Raw genomic sequence first — 24,333 nt, 5'->3', positions numbered from 1 at the left:
GGGAGGCTGGTGGGGCCACAACAGCAGATTAAGGACATTTGAGAAGGAAAAAACCATAAAGGCTTTCAGCTCTCAGGGAAGAAATAAACAAAATTCTGACCCACCCATTTAATAAGGAAAAAAATTCCTTCCTTCCTGCAATCTAAAATATTCTTTATTCCCTTGGGAATAGAAACAGCTTTAGAAAAATTAGAAGGCTGCTAATTTTTCTTGCTTTCTTTTTCTTTTTAGGAAAAAGAAATGCAGAGCTTTTCATTTCCTGAATGACCCTTTGGCACTAGGGGGTGCTTCCTGGTCCTCTCTGCCTTCCTCCCGGTGAATCACCCTTCCTCTGGGCACCCAGCGCCACTCACACACCTTCCTGCCTGTGGGAAGGAGGCGGCGGTCCCAGCTCAGCTCCGCCAGTGCTGGGCACGCCCTAGATGTCTGGGAACCGTCGGGGTACAAAGACCAACGGCTGAAGAGTTCTCTAAGTCAGAAGATGATGGCACAAAGGAAAGAATGAAAGGGTGCTTCTTCGCTTCCATTTCAGGCTTTTCTTTTTCTTGAAAACTTGAAAAAAAGAGTAGAGAGGATTTAAAAAATGCACCAACTCTACCCTGGCAAGAAATGCAGGCAAGAAAGCCCCGAGGAGAGGCCTCTGGGGCAAACAAACTCCTGTGGGACTCCTCTGTTCCTCCTCTTGCAGAGCTCTGAGTTTCAGACTCCTTCTGGGAGCCAGCGGACTCCTTTAAGACCTTTCCAGACTGCAGTACCTTCTCAGGTTACATCATCCTGCTCTTCGGTTTCCTTCCCCATTACTCACAGGAGCCTGTTTTCCACTCTGCACTCCGCTTTCTTTTCCAGAGAAATCATTCTTAGCACTGACGATGTGGTACACAATTCAGAAAAGTCAGTTAAATTGAGAAGTCTCTATTTCTCATTTTTTTTCCACTTTCTGGCTTCAGACAAGATCAGAGGTTCTTAGGCCAGGCTGCACATCAGAACCACCTAGAAGCTTTAAAAACATACCCTCAGACCTCACCCAGACCTATTAAATCAGAATAATAAATAATAGGCCGGGCGCGGTGGCTCACGCCTGTAATCCTAGCACTCTGGGAGGCCGAGGCGGGCGGATTGCTCAAGGTCAGGAGTTCAAAACCAGCCTGAGCGAGACCCCGTCTCTACCATAAAAATAGAAAGAAATTAATTGGCCAACTAATATATATAATATAAAAATCAGCCGGGCATGGTGGCTTGTGCCTGTAGTCCCAGCTACTCGGGAGGCTGAGGCAGGAGGATCACTTGAGCCCAGGAGTTTGAGGTTGCTGTGAGCTAGGCTGATGCCACGGCACTCACTCTAGCCTAGGCAAGAAAGCGAGACTCTGTCTCAAAAAAATAAATAAATAAATAAATAAATAAATAAATAAATAAATAAATAAATAATAAAAAGAGTCCTCCCATGCCCCCAGTATCAGGATGTTTTAATAGTTCCCCAGGAGATTCTAATACAACTCTAAGCTGAGAACCACTGGGCCAGATCCTCATCGGATTCTCACTGATCAGTCTCTGATGGATTTAAGCCCCCCACCTTGACAGCCACTGCGGAAATTATACATGTCACATTAAATCAATAGCTGTCAACGTTCGCTTTGTATTAGAAGCAATTTGGTCTGTGTTAGAAATGCAGGTTCCTGGGCTTCACAACAGGGATATGCTCAGATAGGGCTTGGAGGTGCATTTTACCACCAGCCCAAGTGATGCTAATGCTGGTGGCACAGGTGTCCATCAATGCCACCCTGAAAAAGAAATGTTTACATCATCTTTGGGAGTGCCCTGGCTAGGCCTAATTTATTCACATGGCATTAACACTCTGTGAGGGGCATTATCTACAAACTGCAAGAGCTGTGATAATGCCAAGGTCGAAAACAAAATAATATGGGCCATTTGGATCCCCTGCCTATTGGATCAGCTAATATTCTCAGTGTATAGTGTGTGAAAATATGGATTTCCTTGACATCCTCCCCAAAGCCCAACGTGTCCAGTTCTGGGAGCTCACACCCATAGCCAAGTATTTCTGACACTATCTCCGAGGGAGCAGCATTTCTTACACAGGACCCCCTCCTACCTGTCTCCATGCCAGCTGCAACCAAGGGCCACCCCATCTGGCCAGCAAGCAACCACATGCCTCTCTTGGGTTTTCAGTCTAAGAAACTCAGGAACTGGCAACAGCCAGTGAAGGCTGTGAAGGCTCCTCGGTACAGTTTGGGGTTGGCAGCCAGGCTGACCCATGGGTTTAAAAGAGGGACCAGAGGGCAGAAAAAGACCCTGAAGACTCTGTGGGACCCTTTTGTTTTTCAAAGGTTACCAGCTCTGGTTCCTTTGAGCTCTATTGTGTATCTCTTTTCCTGTGCCTATGAATCTATCAGTGATGTCTTTCGACAGCCCTGCCCTTCACCTGAATGAGCCTGAGTAAGTTTTATGATTCATGCATCAACAAATCCGAAATATCAGGAGTCCTATTCCTATGAGAACCCAGTAAGCCCCCAAGAGAACAGGGAAAGGGACCTTGTAGGTGATGGAACCTTCTAGACTGTAGGATTAAAATGGGAGAAAAAAATGAAGACACAAATTGTCTTGATCCCGGAAGTCTGGGAGCAGATCATGCCCCCCAGGGGCTTCCCAGGGGACAGAGAGAAGGAATTTCTACCAAATTCCTCAAAAGAGAAGCATTATCAGTGGGTGACAATAACACAGGGGATATTGCAGAGCTGCTGAATCCAGAGAAAAAGCCAAGCCTGGCTCAGGTGAGGTGGAGACAGAGCAGGAAAGTATGAAATGAAGGGCATTTTGGCAATAACACTGGGTCAGGGTAGGAGCATAGCATGCACTCTAGTCTCCAAGGCAGGCATGGTCTGGATGTAAAGGTTACTCTTTCCTTCAACATTTGCTGTATTTGTATTGCGTGTTTAGGCACAACGTAGAGTGTCCTTTGCACACACTGTCTCACCAAATCTTCCTAATTTCTCTGCAGAATAGGGACAATTGATTAGCCCCATGCCACAGATGGGGAGCTGAGCGCTATGAGATTTGGTAACATTTCCAAGGTCACACAGCTGGTGAAGGGCAGAGCTAGGACTCCACTCAATTTTGTCTCACTACCAAACCCATTTTCTTCATCAACCTGTCTAGTCTGTCCATGTCTCTTATGGGCTAACAGTCTATTGAGAGAGAATTAAGTAAACCACTTCTTGGTCACCATCTGCCTTCCCAACTAAGTAGTAAGGCACCTGAGGGCAGGGACTATATCTTGCTCCTGGATGATGTCTTAGACTCCTAGTTTGGGGCTTAGTCCTGAGATTTCACTCAATGGTTTTGATGCTGATGGTAATGACAATACTGGTTAAAGTATCAATCAGCAGCTGGATGTCTGCCGACTCACCCTTTGCAATACCATGAGTTCAGAGCTATTGACCACGAATGAATAAGTGACCAAGCAAACAAATAAACAGGGTGAGTTTGTCTTCTTCACTGAAGCTCCCTATAATTCCATGCCTACTTCTTAAACCCCAATTCATGGAGAGCGGAAACAAATTCATGATAAACTTTTATCTCTGATTGGCTGTGAGCACATTTTATTATGTAAATGAGTGGTTAGGACCACCAAGAGGAAACACGTGCGCACCCACACACACCAGCCTTCCTAGCTCCTTAGCTTCCTCTTTGGTTAACTGTGGGAGGGGCAGAGGAGCAGAAGGGTGACCAACATCGACAGCAGCGAAAGTAGCAGTAACAGGCCTGGCCCATGAGCCCCTTGGGCAGGGAACTGCAGCCCGAGAGATGCCACCATTAGCTCCTATGAGTCACCCTCATCTGAAAATTAGGAAGTCCATAGCCTGTCCCCACACAAGATTATAGCTATAATAGAGCCTTTCTCCAAAGCCAACAAGCACAATTTACCCTGCGTTCTGAAGACCACTAGAGAAGGGGACTTCGCAGCCCTTAGATTCCTTTCCACAACATCAAAACTCTATGGGGAAAAGGTTTATTTGCATCCAACCTAAATCCTCTGCAAGCTGTTTAAGCTTACCACCTCTTTTCTTAAGCATCAAAGAGACAACATTTGCTTCTCGATGCTATGTAGTAAATATCATTTGAGGTTAATAAATCTGCCCTCAGGCAAAGTAATTTCTCTTTCTTTGACCTTTTCTCCTGGGTTTTTATGAATGTAGTTCTTCTTCAAGGCACTCTAAATGTGAGCCTGTGTGGCAGTAGGGTTAGTAACAGAACACCAGATTAGAAATGTGGAGATCTGTCAGCTCTGCCACTTCCTGGCCTTGTGATGCTGGCAGACCAGTGACTCCCTGGGCCTCTGTCTCTTCTTCTATATGAGGAAAAGGACAATGCCTCATCTGTGCAGTGACATGGAAAGAGGAAGGAAGGTGGGATTCTTCCACGCCATCCATCACTTATATATTTGATATTCTTGAAAGAATAACGTGAAGAAGTAGACTTTACATCTGAAGTCCCCGGGCCTTCTATTTCTAAAGTAAAATGCTTAATGAAATAAATTGCTTATGTTTATGTGCAAACTCACCCATTAAAAGGGTGCCTACCTTCTCCCACTCCATGGGTGTGACAGTCATTAGAGGGGCTTGTTAGATACGGCCTCACAGAGTCCAAACAGATGCTGAACCTTGTGGTTTAGACTAAAAGTATACGAAACGGTACATGTGTTTCCAGGTATGATGGAAATTTCTGGAATGTTACATGCGTACATACATACACACAAACTGAGCAAACTAAAGATTATTATTTGTGAGAAGATGAATCTTTTCTATATATACTTCTGAAATGCTCAAATTTTTTTTTCTGTAAGCACGTTACATTTATAATCATAAGAAAACTAAATATTACATACAACCACCACTACAATAAAAAGATTGGTTGGAAATTGTCCGTTTATCTAGGTCTAGGGCTGCTGTGCTATAACAGAAATAGGATCACACAGCTTTCACATTTCAATGCCACTCTGCCAAGTGCTTGATGTTCAACAGCATTCACTAATCACACACGAAGTGCTGGAGGTATGCTACACCAGGGCTGGCAAACTACCGCCTGTGAGCCAGAGCCAACATCTTCCTATTTTCATAAATTTTCTTGGAACACAGCCACATTCATTCATTTATTGCCCGTGGCTGTTTTTGTGCTAAAACAGCAGAGATGAATGGTTGCGACAGAAACTATATAGCCCCCACAAGACCAAAAACATTTACTACTTGGCCCTTTGCAAAACAAGTTTGCTGTCCCCTGGGTTAGACAATTGACCATTTAATGGTAAGCAGCAATAACCCTGGCCCTGCCTTCATGGAACTCAGAACTCATTGGGTGGCACTCTATTAGTCACACAAACAATTGTATGATTGCTACACACTATCTAAGAAAGGTGTGTTTGTTGCTACTAGACAGTATTATGGGTAGTTAACTTAATTGAGAATATCATGAAAGGCAAAATATCCAGCAGGTACACAGGTCCTATGATGGGAGAAAACATGGACATATTAAAAAGAAAAATAAGGTAACCAGAAAGAAGCCAAAGTGGCCAAAGTTAAAGACCTGCAAGGTGCATGACCCTAGATAAGGCTGGGGAAAGAGCGGGGACAGGCCATGCATGACTCTGGAGACCATGATAAGGAGCTGTCTTTATCTGAAGAGAAATGGGGAGTCCTGCAGGGTTTGCAGAGGCCTTGGAAAGCTCAATGATGTCAGTGTCTAGGATTTCTCTAGCTTCAGAGTGGAGAAAGGCTAGAGGAGAGCCAGGTAGGATGGGTCAACCAGTCAGGAAGCTATTTTGCAGAGACGTAGATGCTGGGAGCGTGGGCCTCAGAGTACAGATAGCAATGTTACTGAAAGTTCGGTACTTGTCCCTGTGGCTGAATGTAAAATGAGGACAAGAAGTTTGAGGGAACAGAAAGAGAAGTGTATTCATTTGCCATGGAAGGAGAATTCTATTAAAATTTGCCCGCAAATGAGGAGGATAGCAGACTCTCATCTTAAAGTACCATTGTTCTCGCTATAAACAGAAATATAGAGCTTTGAAAAGGAGTTTTCAGCTTCAGGCTATTGCTATTTAACTATAGCATCTCCAGTGAAGACAATCTGGTGACCTCTGCCTGGACAATTCCATTGAGCAATCTCCTGTGGTCCAAAGAACAAAAGACACTCCCCTGCCCCTCTGATTACTGCCCTTGGACAGGAATGCAGGTTTTAATTCCCAAAAAGAGTGGGTGGGGGTGGTTAAAGAGACAACCTGTAATACATTTTGCCCTTTTTTAGGCCCTTACTTCTGTTACAGTAAGTCTATAGGGACTGTTCTGGAGGAACTGTGCAGGACTGAAGTCTGTCCACTGAGGTGCAGAGGAAGGTCATTAACCATCCCATGGTTATTTCCCCATGCTTCCTCCATGTGTCCTGAGACCACAGTGGGTGCCCCATCTTTCAGAAACATAAACGGTGGCCAGTGCCTTATAGGATCCCTGTTCAATCATGCATCCTGGCCCATTCAATCAACAAATGTAATTTGGATCAATTCCTTCCCGTAGCTGTAAGAACTAAGACAATAGCAAGATTTCCTGCAACCAACACTGCCATCTCATAAACACACAGGGAAGGCACATCTACCAAGCTGTGTTGAAGTCAAGATACAAGAACAAAGATAAGAACTTGCCAAGGTGAAGGGCTTCAGCTTACTAAACAGTCATAAAGGAAAAAGGAATTTCTGAATCTTCTAAGAGGTGGAGTGTTCTGAGTTGGAGCAAAGTCCCTCTTCTGGTCCCAAAGTAGGGCTTATTGCAATACTGGGTTATAGTTTCACATGTGCTGTGTTTAGCTGGTTTTCCTTCTCTGAGAACCAAGTTGGCAGCATAGAAGGGGCTCCCGAATTGACTGGGGTGGAGGGTGGATGAGAGGGTCCACTGTCTCTGCTCAAGGGTAGAGCTCCGGAAGGTGTGGCTGGCTTGTGTCCCCTTGCCCCTTGGGACAACTGGCATTTGGTCAGGAACTGGGCTCTTCTCAGGCTCTTGCATCACAACCAACCTAACAGCCTCTCTCAACAGCTCCACACCCCAGGAGATGCAAGACCCCACCCTCTATCCTCTTATCTCTGCCACACTCACTGAGATCCAGGGGACAATCCCTGTTGCTCCACAGTTATTAATAGCACAGTTTTTAGTTGATCCATGTCCCACACCCCCAAGCTGGTGCCTTATGGAAAATGTCTGCTCGCATTAGGAACACAGGAAGTGCTCAAGGTGGATTAGAATGGAATAAGACTGTACAACGAGGCAGCAGCACCCCCAGCCCAATGCCATATTTAGCAAACCTGTAACCCCACCCTTGCTACAGGCACAAAGGTGCACCTGGAGGTGGTGAGCCTCTGAAGTCCTTTGGCATGTGACTGTCGACTGGGAACATGGCCCACTTCTACAGAATCCTGAGAAATGAACACGTGAACTTTCCAAAGAGGAACTTCATTCAAGCAAGTCAAATAGGAGCTCACCCCACATGTTAACAGGTTTGGTAACAGAGGCAGCTCCATGAGCCCCCAGGTGTCCTACAGCTCAGCTCCAAACTCCAGCCCCGCCTCTTCTTAGCTGTGTGAACATAGAATAGTAACTTAACTTGTCTGCTCCTCAGTTTCTTCCTCTAAGGAGGATAATAACAGCACCTACCTCCTATGGCTATTGTGAGGGTTAAGTGAGATTAAATGTGGGGGGGGGAAGCCTAGAAAAGTGCCTTCTTTGTGATAAACACCCAATGAGATCCAGTCCCATACAGGAAGCTCATTTGAGTCCCTGAAGGCATCTGACACTCAGCATGTCTAAAACTGAGTTCATTCCCCTGCCCCACAACTTTATTGTGGTATAACTGGTATGCAAGGAATTGTACGTGTTTCATGTGTACAATTTGGTAAGTTTAGACAAGGCAACCATCCCCACAATCAAAGTAACAGACATAACTGACACGAAAGTTCCCTTGTGTCCCTTTATGTGTGGTGTTTGGTAAAAATACTTAATATGAGATACATCCTCTTAACAAATTTTGAAGCGCATGTATGGTATTGTCAACTGTAGGCACTATACCGCACAGCAGATCTCCAGAACGTATTCATTGAGTAAAACTGAAACTTTACATGCACTGAACAACAGTTCTCAGTTTTCTTCACCCACCCAGCCCCTGGTAACCACTATTGTATTTTTGTTCTGAGCAAAAGCAAGCTCTTGACATGGCCCCAAACTGGCTCCTCCTTTTGCATCCTTGTCTTATTCATGACAACTCCATTCTTCTCATCATTCAGGCCCAAACTCCTGGAGCCTTCTATGACTCATCTGTGACTCCCTTCTCTCACGCCAAAGGTTCTTAGCTCTTTCTTCAAAATATGGCCGGAACTACGCTGTCACCAGCCGGCCACAAACATGACCACCACCTTGGTCCACACCACCATTGTCTCCTGTCAGATTACTGAAACCTCCTCACTGGTCTCTCTGCTTCTGCCCTTAACCCCCAAAATCCCTTCTTAATACCAAGGCCAAAACGATCCATTAACATGTAAGTCAGATTATGTCAAACCCTCTGCACAATGGCTTCCTGTTTCACACAGAGTAAAACCCAAAGTTCTTACAAATAGTCCAGAAAGACCTAAATGATCTGCCATTCCCCCTCCACACCTCTCTGACCTCATCTCCTGCTACTGTCCTCTTTTATCCTTCCCTAGCCATGCTAACCTCTTCTTAGTTCTTCCTCAAATACAAGGAACACTCATGCCTCAGGGCCTTTGCACTTACTATCCCCTCTGCCTGGAATGTTCTTCCCTCTGATACCGGCATGACTGGCTTTGTCACTTCCTTCAGATCTGTACCCAAAAGTCACCTCTGCGGTGATCTCTTCCCTGGAAACCCTTTTTTAAACTTCACCTTTTCCTTGATAGCTCATATCCTCCTTCCTTGCTTTTTCTATTAGCACTTATCACTATTTTATATGCTATGCCTTTTATTTATTTATTTTGTTTATCATCTGTATCCTCTATTAGCTAGCTATTCAGTCCCCTGAGGGTAAGTATTTTTGTTTGGTTGGTTCACTATTCCATTCCCAGGGCTTAGCATAGTGCCTGACACATAGCAGATGCTCAATAAATATACATTGACTAAACACAGTTAATCAACAGAGGGCCCAGGGCTTTGTCAAAGCATTAGGTGTTCCTGCTGACTGAAGGTAAATCAACACTCAAAGCCAATCATGCCCAAAATTAAAGTGTGGTCAGCTAAAATATTTAATTTAATTTATATTTTTAAATAATATTTCAGCCATCTGTTTATTCTGCAAAATGAAGTAGATCCATATTTTTGGTTTTGATTAAAAATATAAAATGCCTTCAGCTTGACCTCTTTCTGATTGAGCCATACTTCTGTCCAGCACTGGGTCAATGAAAGCATGACTGGAATACTAAATAGTGCTTCTATTCTTGGTTCAGCCTATGAGTCAGTTTGTTTTTTATTTCTCCTTCCTTTCAGTGGCCAAATAGATAGATTGGAAGGCAATTAATTATTGCCACGATAGATGTCAAGTTCTGGGGAACTAAAAGGTAAGTAACCACGTAGGACATACTATGCATCTTAAAGTAGGAAATTTGGAAATAAAAGCAATCTTGGACTTGGACTAAGAGTAATTCTAGGAGAGAGACCAGATCACTGGAAGTGAGAGCTACCAACAAATAAGAGGATTTATTTTCTTGTATTGTCACTTTTAGAGCTGAGAGTTTAAAAGGAAGAGAAATTTGAAACCCAAAGAATAAAATCTTTATTCCTCAAAGAAAGCTACATTCAATCACCATGAATTAATAACTGAGCTAATAGCAATCTGAAGCTGGGATTTTAAGAATGGTGTGTTAGTCGCAAGGCCATAAACCAAGCCATAAGCCAAGAACTGAATTAATTCAGTAAAATAAAAATAAAATAATAAATCTAGTCAGCCAGTTTGGATTTAGGAGAAAAAACAGACATTTTAATGGAAATAGCATGACAGAATAGAAAGAGAGCTAAGAGCTTTAGATTTGGGCAGCCATAAGCTCCAGTCCTGGCTTTGCCATCTAGCAGCTGTGTGACCTTGGATAAGTTAGTTAACCACTCTGAACTTCAGTTTCCTAAACTATAAAACATGGATCATAATACCTAGAGTTGTTACATAGGTGAGATGAGTTAGACTGCAAAGACCTTTGCACATAGTAAGGGATCAATAAATGATGGTTCCTTTCCTGGACTGTCCATATTTAAGTGTGAACTAAAATAATAGTATAGAGAGTCATCATCACACCTGAACTGTTTAGGACAAAATGTCCCTGAAACATTCTGCCAGGATTATAGGGCAAGTACCTTAACTTGATCCTGAGAATGACCTAGAATGGAAACACTGAATTCAAAGATGAAGAAAAAGCCAGAGGAACAGAAAAATGGAATGAAGGACAGCATGTGGGGTTTGTACCATGGTAAGGAAGAAACTGTTTGAGTGACTGGCTATAGAACCATTCCCTCAAGTAAGGCACTTCCCATCTGTACCCAGGCTCAGCACAATAGACTGGAATGCCATTGCTCACTATTTTGTGGCAACACCCTTCTTGGTTGCTCAGGACAGAGAGGGTGGAGGAATCTCTGGTACCTGTTTGGTTATTTTTGTTTGTCTTGTTATTGTTTTTTTTTATCACCTAATTCTTTCCAGCCATTCATTTAATCTCTCACTACGCATTTTCTGAGCATCTATTATATGATTGTGGAACATGTATCAAGCATTTGAGAAGATACACAAAGAGATGATTTACATTTTAGGAGAGATTTGTACAATTGTAGGTATCATCTATCTATTAATAAATCAACATTCCATTAGTGTGTTTGTGTGTGTATATTTGTGCATGCCAAGCACCTATTGGAGTAAGACCTTAATAAAGTATGTATATTAATATTTACTGAGTTTACCATAATCCAGGTACTATGCTACATGCTTACATGTGTTATCTTACCTATTTGCCACACTCTATATGTAAACATTGTTATTACCTTTAATGAACAGATCAGAAAAATAAGGCTGGAAGAATTAAAGGTCAAATAGCTTATCAATGGCAGACCACAGACCTGGATTAAGTCTCTTAACCAATAAGAATCAGAATTGTCCCGTTTGCTGCATTTCTTACAAAGAAATTTAAGTATATGACATCTTCTATATTTCTGTTCTCTGACACAATGAAAAGAAGGCTGAAGTTAGAGTAAATTAAACAGTATTTCTAACTGTTTTAGGTTACATAATCAAGAGACCACTGATAAAAATTAAAAGATCAAGGACTTAATCAAGAAACTGACTTGTGACAACTGTTCATGTGCATTTATTAAGATTTAAAATATGACCTTGTTGTGCCCTCTAGGAAAATGCTTTTGCAGTTAACCAGATCATCCCCTCTCCACTCTAGAAACACTGACACCTGAGCAACATTTATGCAGCCAAATATGTGCTCCCACCTGTCCTGTGACTGTTGGGAAATAGAAATGGAGTAGAAATGAGGATTCGCATATAAAAGATGAGAATTAAAGTCCTAAAACCATTAATGTAGTGGATCCCCTGTAAAGTCAAAGAACCTCCACAGTGTATCAAAAGAGCACTGGACCAGGAGCAATCAGTCATGAGTTCGAAAATAAGCTGTGTGACCTTAGGTTCCTCAATTAATCTCTCTGAGCTAGTTTCCCCATCTCTACAATGAAAAGGATAATATCTACTTCACAGTGTTTTTGTAAGATTAGATAACCATACACTGTTATTACTAAATATAAGGCCAGTTTCTTCCAGTGTTCGTGTTTGTAAAATGATAGGGGCTGACATGCTGGCTTCTGGCATGAATTGGCAATGTACTTTACAAAGGCATCATCGGTACCTTATCTCAAAAGTCTTCCATTAAATACAGAGGAGTCAAGAGACCAAAATGTTTGAGGCTTCCTGCACTAAACCAGAATCCAGTTCTCAGGTTTCTGGAGTCTTGCCCGGAAACCCTCCAAACCATCTCCACCATGCCAGATGGGGACACGTTTTCTCATCTCTTTCTCGCCTTTTCTCCATTCTCAATTTAAAAGTGACTGCATTCCACATAAAACCCACAACAGCCCTCTGTGTTTTTTTTTTCTGTTTCCTTTTAAATTTCTCCTTCTGTCCTTCAGAAGGTCCCCTACAAATTCCTCCAACATAGCAGACATGGGACCCGGCGCTAAAGGACTGTTAGCAGACAAGAGATCTAAATCATTTGGGATAGTTCCAAAGGCCACAGCTAGGACTGATGGAGAGGGCCTCACAGAAGGTTCCAGCTCTGCAGATGGAGCATGTTTGTAACAGCAGCTGCTTGCTGCCTATGGAGAAGCTTCTGAAACAAGAAGCTCCCCACTGAGAAAACTCAAGCAGAACATCTCACCCACTGCTGCCTGATTGATCCTCCTGATGTCAAATTATTTTACACAACACTTATCAAGTGCTTTCTATGTGCCAGGCATTAGGAATACAAGAGTAAGTGAGATGCAGTCATCAGCCCTCAAGGGCTCAAGTGGGGGAGACAGATACCTAAGCAGGTAATTGCAAAACAATATGTTAAGTGGAAAAATGGAGAAATTACAGGAGCACCTAAGGGGTGGACCTAAATCAAGAGGTGGATCTAAATCAGGTGGGGAATTATTTCCGGAGGAGGTGACACCTCAGTAGAATCTTAAAGGAGGGAGTCGGATAGGAAGTGAAGGGCAAGATGGGGGCAGTGTAAAAAGATCATTTGGGGTGAAGGGAATCCGCATGTGCAAAATAAGACAGAACAGTCTGGTTTACGAGAGGAACATTGGGCAGCTGGATAATGCTAGAATATAAAATGAGAAGGTGTGGCATAGTGACAAACAAGGCTGGAGCTAGAGACAGCAGCCAGGCCATGGAGGGCCTTATAAACTGCATTCTGCAGTTTGAACTTTGTCCTGTAGGTGTTGGGCAGCCAACACCTTAGAATTTTAAGCACAAGAGTGATCCTTGACTTAAGAGATTTTTTCAAAGGGTAATTGTAAGATGGCCCGGAAAACTGCTGAATTGGGCTTTGGGAATCCCAGTGTCAATGTAGCCCTGCCTGACTCATCTCTTGATGGCAATGACCTCATAAAAAGGTAATGTGGGCACAAGGCAACTCAGCATTACAAAGTGCTTGGAAGCAGCCAGGAGGACACACTGAGCCTGGAGCACCTTTCTGCAGTGGCTGCAAGGCGGGCCTCAGGGGTGGGGGTGAGGTTTGCTGCAGTGCCCTCTGGAGCCTCCTGCATCTTGTGCCTCTTCTTCCCTCCCTCCCTCCCTCCCTCCCTCCCAACACTCTCTGGCTCCTGGCTGACTTGACCTGAGGTTGGGCAGGTGGCTCTGGGGAGCCCATCCATCCTGCAGGGAAACGTAGCCTGCAGTGCTCAGCCACGGTGTCCATTCTGCCCTCTCCAGCAGGCTGGGAACACTGGTCTCCTGTACTTTTCAGAACCACTGAACATCCCACCGCCAAAGCTGCCATTTGTAACTATTTCTCCCCTCCCTCCCCATCCTCTTTAATCTCCCCAGTCTTGTCCTTCACGACCCTACCCAGGGCCTCCACTGCCTATATGACTTGGTTCCCTCCACTTCTGTCTGCCAAATCATGCTCCTTCATGACTCATTCTTTCAATAGCTGCATACATGGCTCTGCCTCCCTAAGCCCGATGATCCTTCCCTTCCACCATTTCCCTTTATTCTGAGCGCTTGAGTAGGCTGTAATCTACACACTTGTATTAGGCCACCTGTTCCAACCACTCTCCATGCACTAACCCCGACCCTGCCATGCGTTTCTCACTCATGATGTTCTCTCTGCTTGAAACACCTTCTTCCTTCTTGTCTCCCTTCTGAACTCCACCTTATCTTTCCAGACACAGTACAAATAAAAGCTCAGGTGCTGCCCCTAAGGCTTTCCTCATCACCTCAAAGACAGATTAAATCTCATAGGACTTTGTTTACCTTTATTAAGTTATGGGCGGTTTGCTTATGTCATAACAATAGCTAGTACTTATGTGTCAGGTGCCTCTCTGAGAACTTTATACACAGGAACTCATTAAATCCTCACAACCAGCCTATGCAATTATCTCCAAGTTTAAAGCTTAGTCAGTGCAGGAACTGGGATTTGAACCCACACAGCGAGGCTCTGATCAAATACTGTGCCACCTCTCCACCTAGCAAACTCCACCTGCAGACCAGGAAGCCTTTCAGTTCCAGAACTATACTCAGCTCTCCTGGTATCCTAAATGTCTGGCATACAGCAGGTGATTACTAAATGTGTTCTGAATTTAACTGAAATTTGTTTAGCATGCATTCCCAGGACTTCCTCGTGCATATGTTCTGTCTCCCAGAGCTGTTGATGAGATCATCAAAGGGAAAGGACCAGGTCATCTGTCCTCTTCACGGGCACACAATCACAATGCCAAATGAGGTGCGGAGGACATAATGCCAGCTCTAAGGGCGCAGCTGGGGTAAAACTAAGTTTAGACTAAAAGATGTCTTAAGTGTGTATGACTTACAAGTGTTTTCCCATGCCTGATCTCATAGGTCCTATGCCAACAGGTGAGGTAGGTGGAAGGATGTGGAGGAGATAAGGAAACTAGGTGCAGATTGCTTGGGCCCGGGCCAAGATCTCAGAGCTAGAAATATCTGAATGAGATTACAACCCGTGGGTTCTGAATGAAGCCCCGGTGTGGTCCTGGGCAGCTGTGGCCATCAGGAAAGGGAGGGCTAGGGGACAGCTCCTCCCTCAGCAGCCAGGGCAGGGGTGGGAGGCTGGGGAGAGTTCAAAGGGGAACCTGGGCAGGGTGTTCTAGAGGGGATACCAACTGAGCAGGGGTGAGCCAGCATGTGTTAAGAGCAAGCCATCAGGTTCAGCAGGGCCTCTGGGGGCCTCCTGGAGTGTTTGGTCACTGTCACCAAATGGGACAGAACACCTTGACAGGTGACATGATTTCCAAGTGGTCTGGTAAGAGTCAGGAAAAGCTGGTATGTCCTTCCCATTTGTTGGAGGTGATCATGGTTCCCTACTATTTGTAACCATCCCATTGCACTTCTAAAAATCCATATCTTTATTTTGCTTTTTTAACTCAACACGCCCTGAGATGGAATTTACTCAACGCTGTGCGCAGAGGGAAGGATTTACTGGCTACAACGGGCAATGCAGAAGAGCAGCTGTCTCTACGAGAAAGGGCAATGAATTTCTAGCCAAAATGCCTGCCCTATCTTACCAAATGGGTGGTCTTTCCCAAGTCTCTTCGACCCCCTGGGCCTTGATCTCCTCGTCTGTAAAATGGGGATGAAAATGCCCACCTGCCCACCCCCAAATGAACGCTATGGCTATGGCGTGCGCCCGCCGAGGCCTGCGAGCGCCCAGCCTAGGCTTTCTGCGGGTCCGAATGGTGTGGGTCTCTGCCTCACGCTCCTCACCATTCAAGAAAGCAAGGAGACATTGCAGATGTCTGCGCCGAAATGTAGCGAGAACCACCTCCCACAGGGGCCTCCCGCCCCTGAGGCTCCTGAAGGCTCCTGATTGCCAAGCTCTCACGGCAGCTGCGGCAGGGGGCGAGACGGGCAGTGGCGCGGGGGGCACAGTGGGGTGCATCCGAAACCGGTTTCCCGGCCCTGCCCCTCGCGGTGGCTGCCAAGCGCCCCTCGGAGGCAAGCCCAGCGGCCCCGCCCCCGGCCCCGCAGGGCACCCCCGGCTCACCTGCGGCTCCACCAGCCAGCGCTGCTCGGCGGCGCCGGGCGCGGGGCGCGCCGCGCGGAACGCGGAGTACACGGGGATGCGGTCCCGGGTGCTGTACAGGGTGGCGAAGCGCTCGGCGCCCTCGGAGCGCTGACAGATCTTCACGTGGGAATCGGCCGCCAGCCCCGCAGGCGGGGTCCCGGCGTAGAAGAACTTGTCACACTCGCCGAAGCCGGCTTCGCCCTCGCCCACGAGCCGGCCTTCCAGCAGCGCGGCCAGGGCGAGGACGCTGCCCAGCGCGAGCCAGCGCGCGGTGCCCATGGCGGCGTCTGCGAGCGCGGCGGGCCGGGCGGGCTGGGCCGGGAGCGAGCGACGCCGCCGAGCGCCGCTGGGAGGGGAAGTGGGCACCCGGGCGCGGCCGCGGCGGAGCCCGGCGGGGCGGCCCTTGCGGCGGGGGCGGGCCGCGTCCCGAGGCCGCGCCTCCCGCCCGCCTGCCCGCCCGCCTGCCCGCCCGCCCTTCCTGAAGATGGCTGCGGAGGCCTAGGGCCCGGGCTCCCCGGGGCTGCACCGGGCTTGGAGACGCAGGTCACCTGCCGCCGCGCCGCCTGCCCGCAGCAGCCCGCGGGGACGCGCGCCGCGAAGAGTGGAAGGTCTGGACGGGGCCGGCCTGGTCGGAGGGGCTGGGGAGGGACGGTCGCCTAGGCTGGGCGCCAAGGAGCCTCCTGCTCTGGCGCCGCCCCAGGTTCTCGGATGCAAAGGGGCGGCGTGAGATGCTCGCGAGGCTGTGGCTCCATGGTGCGGATGGGCATGGACCCTCCTTGAAACCTGATGAAGATCAGTCTCCCCCTACCCCCTCCCCGAAATGCTCACCAGCCCGCTCTTGTGTGCAACTTCGATGCAGTTTCGTTTTTGTGTGTTTTTTGTTTTGTTCATTTTAGCTCATCATAAGCCCAGAGATTCAAGAAATCCTATTAAAGGAAGTTCCTAACCTAGGCAGACAGTACACCCCTGCTGTGGTTTGTTTGGTGCAAGAGCTGGAAACAAAACCAATACCAAGAAAGGACGGAGGCCAGCCAGTATCATAGGCTGATTCCTTCCTTCCTTTGTGCTTCTCAATGCCAAGGTGCCAGCCCGAGTTGGACGCTGGGTTATGAACAGCGGTAAAAAAGAACAGGGCCCCTGTGGTCACGAAGACAACATCCTTGTGGGAAGGCCTGTCATTAACCAAAGAAACGTGCTATTAAAGGAATCCTTAAAAACTAACAAGGTCTATGAGAACCTGACCCCTATGGGGGATCAGGGTATAGTCTGGGAAGTTTTGCCCAGGGAAGTGGCATCTGAGCTGAGCCCTGAGGATGACATCAGGCAAAGAGGAAAACAGCACGTGCTAAGAGGTCTCTGCAGAAGGGAACATGGTACCCCGGAGGAACTTAAGGAAGGCTGGTGTGGGCAAGGATCAGAGAACTAGGGGGATATTATGGAAAATGGGGCTCAAGAAGGAGGCAGGGGTCGTATCATGCAGGGTATTATAGACCAGAGGCCTTCAAATATTTTTTGACAAAGCCCATAATGCGAAAACGTTTCATGAAATAATTCTAATGCTTATGATCAGCATTGCAATTTCATATTTTTGCTCTATTCTACTTCACTTTTTTTTTTTTTTTTTTTGAGACAGAGTCTCGCTTTGTTGCCTAGGCTAGAATGAGTGCCGTGGCATCAGCCTAGCTCACAGCAACCTCAAACTCCTGGGCTCAAGCAATCCTTCTGCCTCAGCCTCCCAAGTGGCTGGGACTACAGGCATGTGCCACCATGCCCGGCTAATTTTTTCTATATATATTAGTTGGCCAATTAATTTCTTTCTATTTATAGTAGAGACGGGGTCTCGCTCTTGCTCAGGCTGGTTTCGAACTCCTGACCTCGAGCAATCCGCCCGCCTCGGCCTCCCAGAGAGCTAGGATTACAGGCGTGAGCCACCGCGCCCGGCCTACTTCACTTTTTTTAAAGAGTGCTGGTGGTGACCCACAAAATGTTTTTATGACCCACTAATGGCTCATGGCCTGCCGTTTGGGAAGAATACTATAAATCATGTTGGGGATTTTGATCTTTCAGTGGTGGTGACACAATCCTGTTTGCTTTCTGGGCTGAGACTGGTGGATTGAAGTGGCCCAGGATAAATGGGGGGAATAAAACCATAATTGCAATAATCCAGACGAGAGACGGTAACTTGGACTAGGATGGTGGTAAGCGGGGATGTGGCCAGGGCAGCTCCACAGGCTAGGGCCTTTACTGAATACCTTAGCATGTCATCTGTTTTCCCAGCGTGCCACTTGAGGAATTGAGGACCAGAGCTGTGGAGACTTGCCTAAGATGGCACAGCCAGTGAGTCCTGAGCCAGGTCTGAACCAGGTTTCTCTAATTCCCAAGCCTGGCCTCTAGGTCCCAGCACATCTGTAAGGTGTGCCTATAGAATAGGCGACTCATTTTCTAGAGAACACTCTTTGTAGTTTAAGAACAAATTCCTGGGCTGGGTGTGGTGGCTCACACCTGTAATCCCAGCACTCTGGGAGCCTGAGACAGGCGGATTGCTCATGGTCAGGAGTTTGAAACCAGCCTGAGCAAGAGCGCAACCCCGTCTCTACTAAAAAAATAGAAAGAAATTAATTGGCCAACTAAAATTATATAGAAAAAATTAGCCGGGCATGGTGGTGCGTGCCTGTAGTCCCAGCCACTCGGGAGGCTGAGGCAGGAGGATTGCTTGAGCCCAGGAGTTTGAGGTTGCTGTGAGCTAGGCTGATGCCATGGCACTCTAGCCTGGGCAACAAAGTGAGACTCTATCTCAAAAAAAAAAAAAAGAAGAAGAAGAAATTCCTTACAGGTTTGGATGCCTGAAAATGTTGCCTACATTTGGTTCCTGAAATGAAACCTAAATTTGTATCTTAATTAAAAATTTAAAAAAGACATTTAGTGGGATATCACAAGAGAGGCTAGACTTAAAGTGCCCTTTGATCTGCATGATGACCCTGGTCATCTGATACTGGTATCTGAGTCAAGTCATCTCACCCTTTTAGACCTCAGTCATGTCTTCTCATAGAAATGATGCCTCTCCTGGGGTGCTGGGAAGATTATAGATTTTATAGAACTTTTAGTATTCATATTCTTTTATCAGATTGATTATAGATGTTTCCCACTGTCAATTGATGGTGTCAACCATAAAGAACTACATAAACAGAATGAAATAACTAGAAATCAATCCTTCTCTGTGCTCTTTGAACATGTATTTATTAATATTACAGTACTTTATCATGTTAGGGTATTAATGATTCCCGTGTCTATCTTCTCTACTAAATCATACACTTCTGGGAATAAGGGCAGTTGGTGTTTCTTTAGCCTCTTGACCCCAGTGGCTACCACCAGTCTGGAGTGATTAAATGTAAAATATGATGATTATGTTATATTTTAACAAAAGCAAAATATAACACAATTGCACAATATACACAAATATAACACAATTACTGGCCTTTATATAAGTAGAATATATAAAGGACTTTAATTTACTGTTTCTCAAAATTTATTGACCCCTCCCCCCCTACCTTTGATAAGCATAAATATCTCTGCCACCTCTCCCCCACACCCTGTGACAGATTCTAGTTTTCCCCGAGCCCCGCATCAGTGACTGACACATATATACAGTGAATATTTGCACACCCACAGCCAGGATGATTTTGTCTACTTTATTTTCTTTAGTTTATAGTACAAGACAACAGAGGGGTTTTTTAATGTGCTTGCCTTGCAAAGATAAATTTGTATTTAACTTACTTGTACAAATTACAAATGTTCTTACCCCAAGATTCTGGAACAAATTACATAAAAGGGTAGGAGTGTTTGATCTAATAATAGTATCTGCTAACTGCTCATGCCAGGGAAAGACTGTCTTTAGTAGCATCTGTATGTGCCATCCACGTATGTCCATCAGTAACTCACTGATGTCTCTCCATTGGGTCACCTTTAGTTCCTTTTCTCTCCACTGAGTCTCTTCTCACAGGGGAGGTTTGAAACCAGACCCTCTTAGGGGTCTGCATTCATACCCAGCCTATCCCAACATCAGTCAGTAGCCTTCAACAAAGGCCTAAAGAGGAAAAGTAATGGCTGATGTGGAATGAAATGACATTTGACATGCACTTCTGTGGTTTGGTGGGTTCTGTACCAAGTTGTTTCAAAATATGAACTCAACTAGACACTGTTCCCCTGCTTCAGTGCTCCGATGACAATTGCACCCTCACCATTACACCTCCAACCAAGCATGCCCAGGTTTTATCCTGTCATCCCTTCCAATCCACTCTTCAGCAGGGGTGAATTTCCAACATAAATCTGGTGATGTCATCCTACCCCAGCAGCCCCTCACTCTCTCTCCATCCATCCTAGGGTGCAGCCTGACTCCCTGACCCCTGAAACCTAGCCCTCCCTCTAAGGCCTCATCTCTCACCACACCCGCCTTGCCCCCATCTCTAAGCAGCATTCAGCTTCTTGCACCTCCATGAAACCGTGTAAAGCTCTCTCTTGTCCTTGAACTTCTTTCCATCATAAAGGAACCTGTCCCTTTGCCTGGAATTCTCACCGCCCATTCCCATCCCTTCGCTCCTTCCATCTAGCCTTTATATTTACAATCTGGCTATTCCTTCCTCCGTCACCCACCTTCCCGACAAGCATGCCCTCACCCTTCACCCCCTCCTGCTCTACGTGAGGCTAAGAGCTCCTTCTAATTGTACCTGTGAAGCCCAGTGCTTCCCCTGTATCATAAATGTATCCTTCCCCCTTAGACATAAACATAAGGCCTGCTATAGAGCAAGTATCCATTACAGCAAGTAGATAAATGAAAGAAAAAACCCTCCCTCCATGAAACTTCATTTGGGTTCTCATTGCTCTAATGCATTCATTCATTCTCAGAATGATTTTTGAACATCTACCGTGAGCTAGCAATGGTGCTAGATGCTGGATATTAAGGGGAAGCAAAGCTTAGCCTGGCTCCTGCTCTCATGGCCCTCAGTACCAGCACATCTCAGTGCCACGTGGGCACCCAGAAGAGAAAGCAGAAGTTAACTGATCCTCTGCAAAGTGCTCTGCCTTTGGCCAGGGAAGAGCAATGCAGGAGAGCCTTCATGTAGCCAGTGAGCTCTGTAACATTGACAAATGCTGGATCCACCTCCATTCCAGCACGAGACTGACACAGACCTTTGCATTACAGAACTAGAAGTGTGGTAGGGAAGACAGACAAGCAGTTGCAGTATCGTGTGAGAAATGCTCTGATAAGGGATGTACAGTGCAGAGAAGAAAAACATAGGCTAATCTGGGGAGAAGCTCTGGAAAGACAATGGGAATAGTGGAAAATCATAATTATGAGATGTGTTGAAACATGACTCGAAAACTAGAATAATTAATGTCCAGGCCCCTGAAGCTACTTCATTGGCTCTCCTCTCTTAGGTTTTCTAGCACTTACAAGAAATTGATAAATGATGGGGAAGTTAACCCAATTTGGATTACTGGGAGCAGTGAGGAAGCTGATGAGTAGCTCCTATTTGAGTTAGAATGCCTGATTTATTTTCCTAATAGTGACCAAACCAAAGAGAGCCTGCCTCAGGTGGGAGGCTCAGCCACAGGTGGGAGGCAGAAAGTGATTTACTGAGTCCAGAGAGTTGTTGATGGGTAAGCAGCAGGAGGTTGAGTCATGCTTGCCTGAAATTGTGGGCTGAGCTGGCTTCCTTCTAGCAAAGTTAAACTTTGGGTGATGTTTAAAAGTCACATGAGTTGTTGTTTAATGGGTATAGAGATTCAGATTTGCAAGATGAAAAGGTTCTTGAGATCTGTTTCACAACAATGTGAATATACTTAACACTTAAAAATGGTTAAGGTGGTAAATTTTATGTTTTGTTTTTTTAACCACATTTAAAAAGGTAGAAAAAAAAAGTAATACCAGGCAATTTCAGATCTCTTAGAGGAAGCCCACATGCATCTACATGCACATCCACTCTTCTCTCTCTCCTCACCTTAACCTGCACTAAAATACACCTGGCCCATAGAACTACTCAGCACTTCTGGAACATTCGACTGTCTTTTGGATATTTATCCAGTTGTTAGGAAACTTTTAATACTCCAGGCAGGAATGACTTTCAATCTTTTCATGCAGACAAATATCTAAAATAACTTTTCTGAAACTTTTATTTGGTTGTCCCTATCTATAGGGAGAAGACTATCATGGTTATGAGCTTGGAATCTGGAACTAGACTACCTGGGTTCACATCTGGCTCCCATTACTGGGGTGACATTAAGCAAATTGTTTAACCTCTCTGTGCCCTGGTTTCCTCCTCTATAAAATGAAGATAATGATAGTGTCTACCTCCTAGTCTTAAGCAATAAATATATTGATATATTTCATTGTATGTTATTTATTCTAAGACATGCATTTTTACATTTTAACATCTCTAAAATTGATGTGCATTTTATAATTGATAGTATGGCATAGTTTTCATTGTCTCAGTGGTACATCAAATAACGGTGCATCTCATGATTATTGATATCTTAGATGTGATGAAATTCAGCATACAAAGACCTTAGAAAAGTGCTTAGCACATAGAAAGTACTATATAAGTATTTGACAGGTGATATAAATATAAGTATCGAATATTGATATAGCTCTTCTAACCTCATCACAACTGATCAATATAGCTCATTTTTAAACAACTTGTCCAAGATGACAATGGCAAATAATGACATGATCGTCCTCATTTTCAAGGAAAGGAGAGATACTGCTCTTAAGACCTGGCTTAAGGTTAAAGGAGATTTCTAGTATCCATCCCTGTGTCCTGGCCAAGATCTCAGAAAGAGAATAAAACTGAGAGCCCCTAAGATGTGGATACTGTGGGCAGGCTAATAATTTGGTGCCCCTTTAGACTAATATTCTTTACCTAGATATTTATTGGACAGACTGAGTGCTCAGAGAATGGCAGAGAAGTAGGGTCTCTGATGGTGGCACTCAGCAATCCAGCTGTGACCCCAAATGTGCACATACCAGGGAGCAAAACAAAAGCCCTGCCATTAACTGACTACTCTTCTTAGGAAGACAGCAAAAATTTAAAAATCAAAATACAGAGGTTTAAAATTAAATGTTCTGCACTCTCATATTAACAGTTAAATATATTATAAAATGGAACATGTATTCAGTAAGAAATAATATGCCAGGGATGCTCTTTTTAATTCCTTCTCTAATATGTAGCATTCACTCACATCTGCATGACTGTCAGCTAAATAAACTTTTCAGGGGTCCCAGAAGTTGGGCTGAATTAAGATAGGGAGTAGCTCAAGGGACCAGTCTCCAAGGGTCATGTTAGCACCACTGGAAATGTGATGATATTGCTTAAAATGTATTTATGGAATCTGTTCTAAGGAAGATTATATGATTGAAAACAATAATTTGATTAGCAGATCAAATTTTACACACTTTGGGAAGTGTGTAAAATCTCCAAAGGGATTTCTTAACCACTTTGGTACGAGCGTTGACTATAGTCGATAGCCACAGCTGAACGCACACAGCGACTTTAGCCGACAGCCACGATATGACTTTTCTAATTTTTCATTTATCAAAATAAAATTGTAGACATCTCTAAGAGCATGGTTAAAAGAAAAAAAATAAATAAATAAATAAATAAATAAAATTGTGAACATTTAAAAATAACATAATAAAAACATATATGTATATGTTTCCTATTCTGATTGACACACAAGTAAAGCTGCCTGTAAAGTAAAACAAGCTTTCAGTGCTTTCAAGCTTTCCTCATCACACAAGAGCAAAATGGACTCGTGGTCAATGCACAGCACAAACTATCGTGCAGACTGTGAGTGCCGGCTGTGGGCAAGGTTCCAAAGTGGTTAGTAGCCAGGTGGCTACTTAAGTCATTTATGGAGGAGATTCCATAAATACATTTTAAGCAATATCATCACATTTCCAGTGGTGCTAACGTGACCCTTGGAGACTGGTCCCTTGAGCAACTCCCTATCTTAATTCAGCCCAACTTCTGGACCCCCTGAAATGTCTATTTAGCTGACAGTCATGCAGATGTGAGTGAATGCCACATATTTGAGAAGGAATTAAAAAGAGCATCCCTGGCATATATTTTCTTACTGATTACATGTTCCATTTTATAATTTATTTAACTGTTAATATGAGAGTGTAGAGCATTTAATTTTAAACCTCTGTATTTACATTTTTAAATTTTTGCTTATTTTAATCTAAAATAAATTTATATTATTTTTTATATTAAGAAAGTTTAAAATAAATTCTCTGCGCCTTAGGTCTGTCTGTTAAGTGGGAATACTAATACCTACCTCCTGACACGTCTCCTGAAATGAGAATGAAATGAGATAACCCATGCAAAGCACCTGACGTATAGCAACTTAATAAATGCTAGTCCTTTCTTCCGTCTCTATAAGGAGGTGGCCAGACTTTCATTTAGGAAAAAATAATTTACAATTATGAAAATCTGGAATTTGTG

The 24,333-nt window shown here is 44.8% G+C and overlaps 1 protein-coding gene across 1 annotated transcript in view; it reads right to left on the bottom strand.

The window, feature by feature from the left end:
* Window positions 1-16,186, bottom strand: part of ENDOD1 (endonuclease domain containing 1) — a 29,937-nt gene extending 13,751 nt beyond the window's left edge. The window contains exon 1 of the mRNA XM_076002451.1: window positions 15,812-16,186. Coding sequence (XP_075858566.1) covers window positions 15,812-16,111 — 300 coding nt within the window. The 5' untranslated portion in view covers window positions 16,112-16,186. The remainder of the gene's footprint in view (window positions 1-15,811) is intronic.
* Between the last annotated feature and the right edge of the window lie 8,147 nt (window positions 16,187-24,333).

This window comes from Microcebus murinus, chromosome 4, assembly GCF_040939455.1.
Source record: "Microcebus murinus isolate Inina chromosome 4, M.murinus_Inina_mat1.0, whole genome shotgun sequence".
Classification (NCBI taxonomy): domain Eukaryota; kingdom Metazoa; phylum Chordata; class Mammalia; order Primates; family Cheirogaleidae; genus Microcebus; species Microcebus murinus.
The sequence above is the reverse complement of the archived record's forward strand: the minus strand, read 5'-3'. Positions and strand labels throughout refer to the sequence as shown.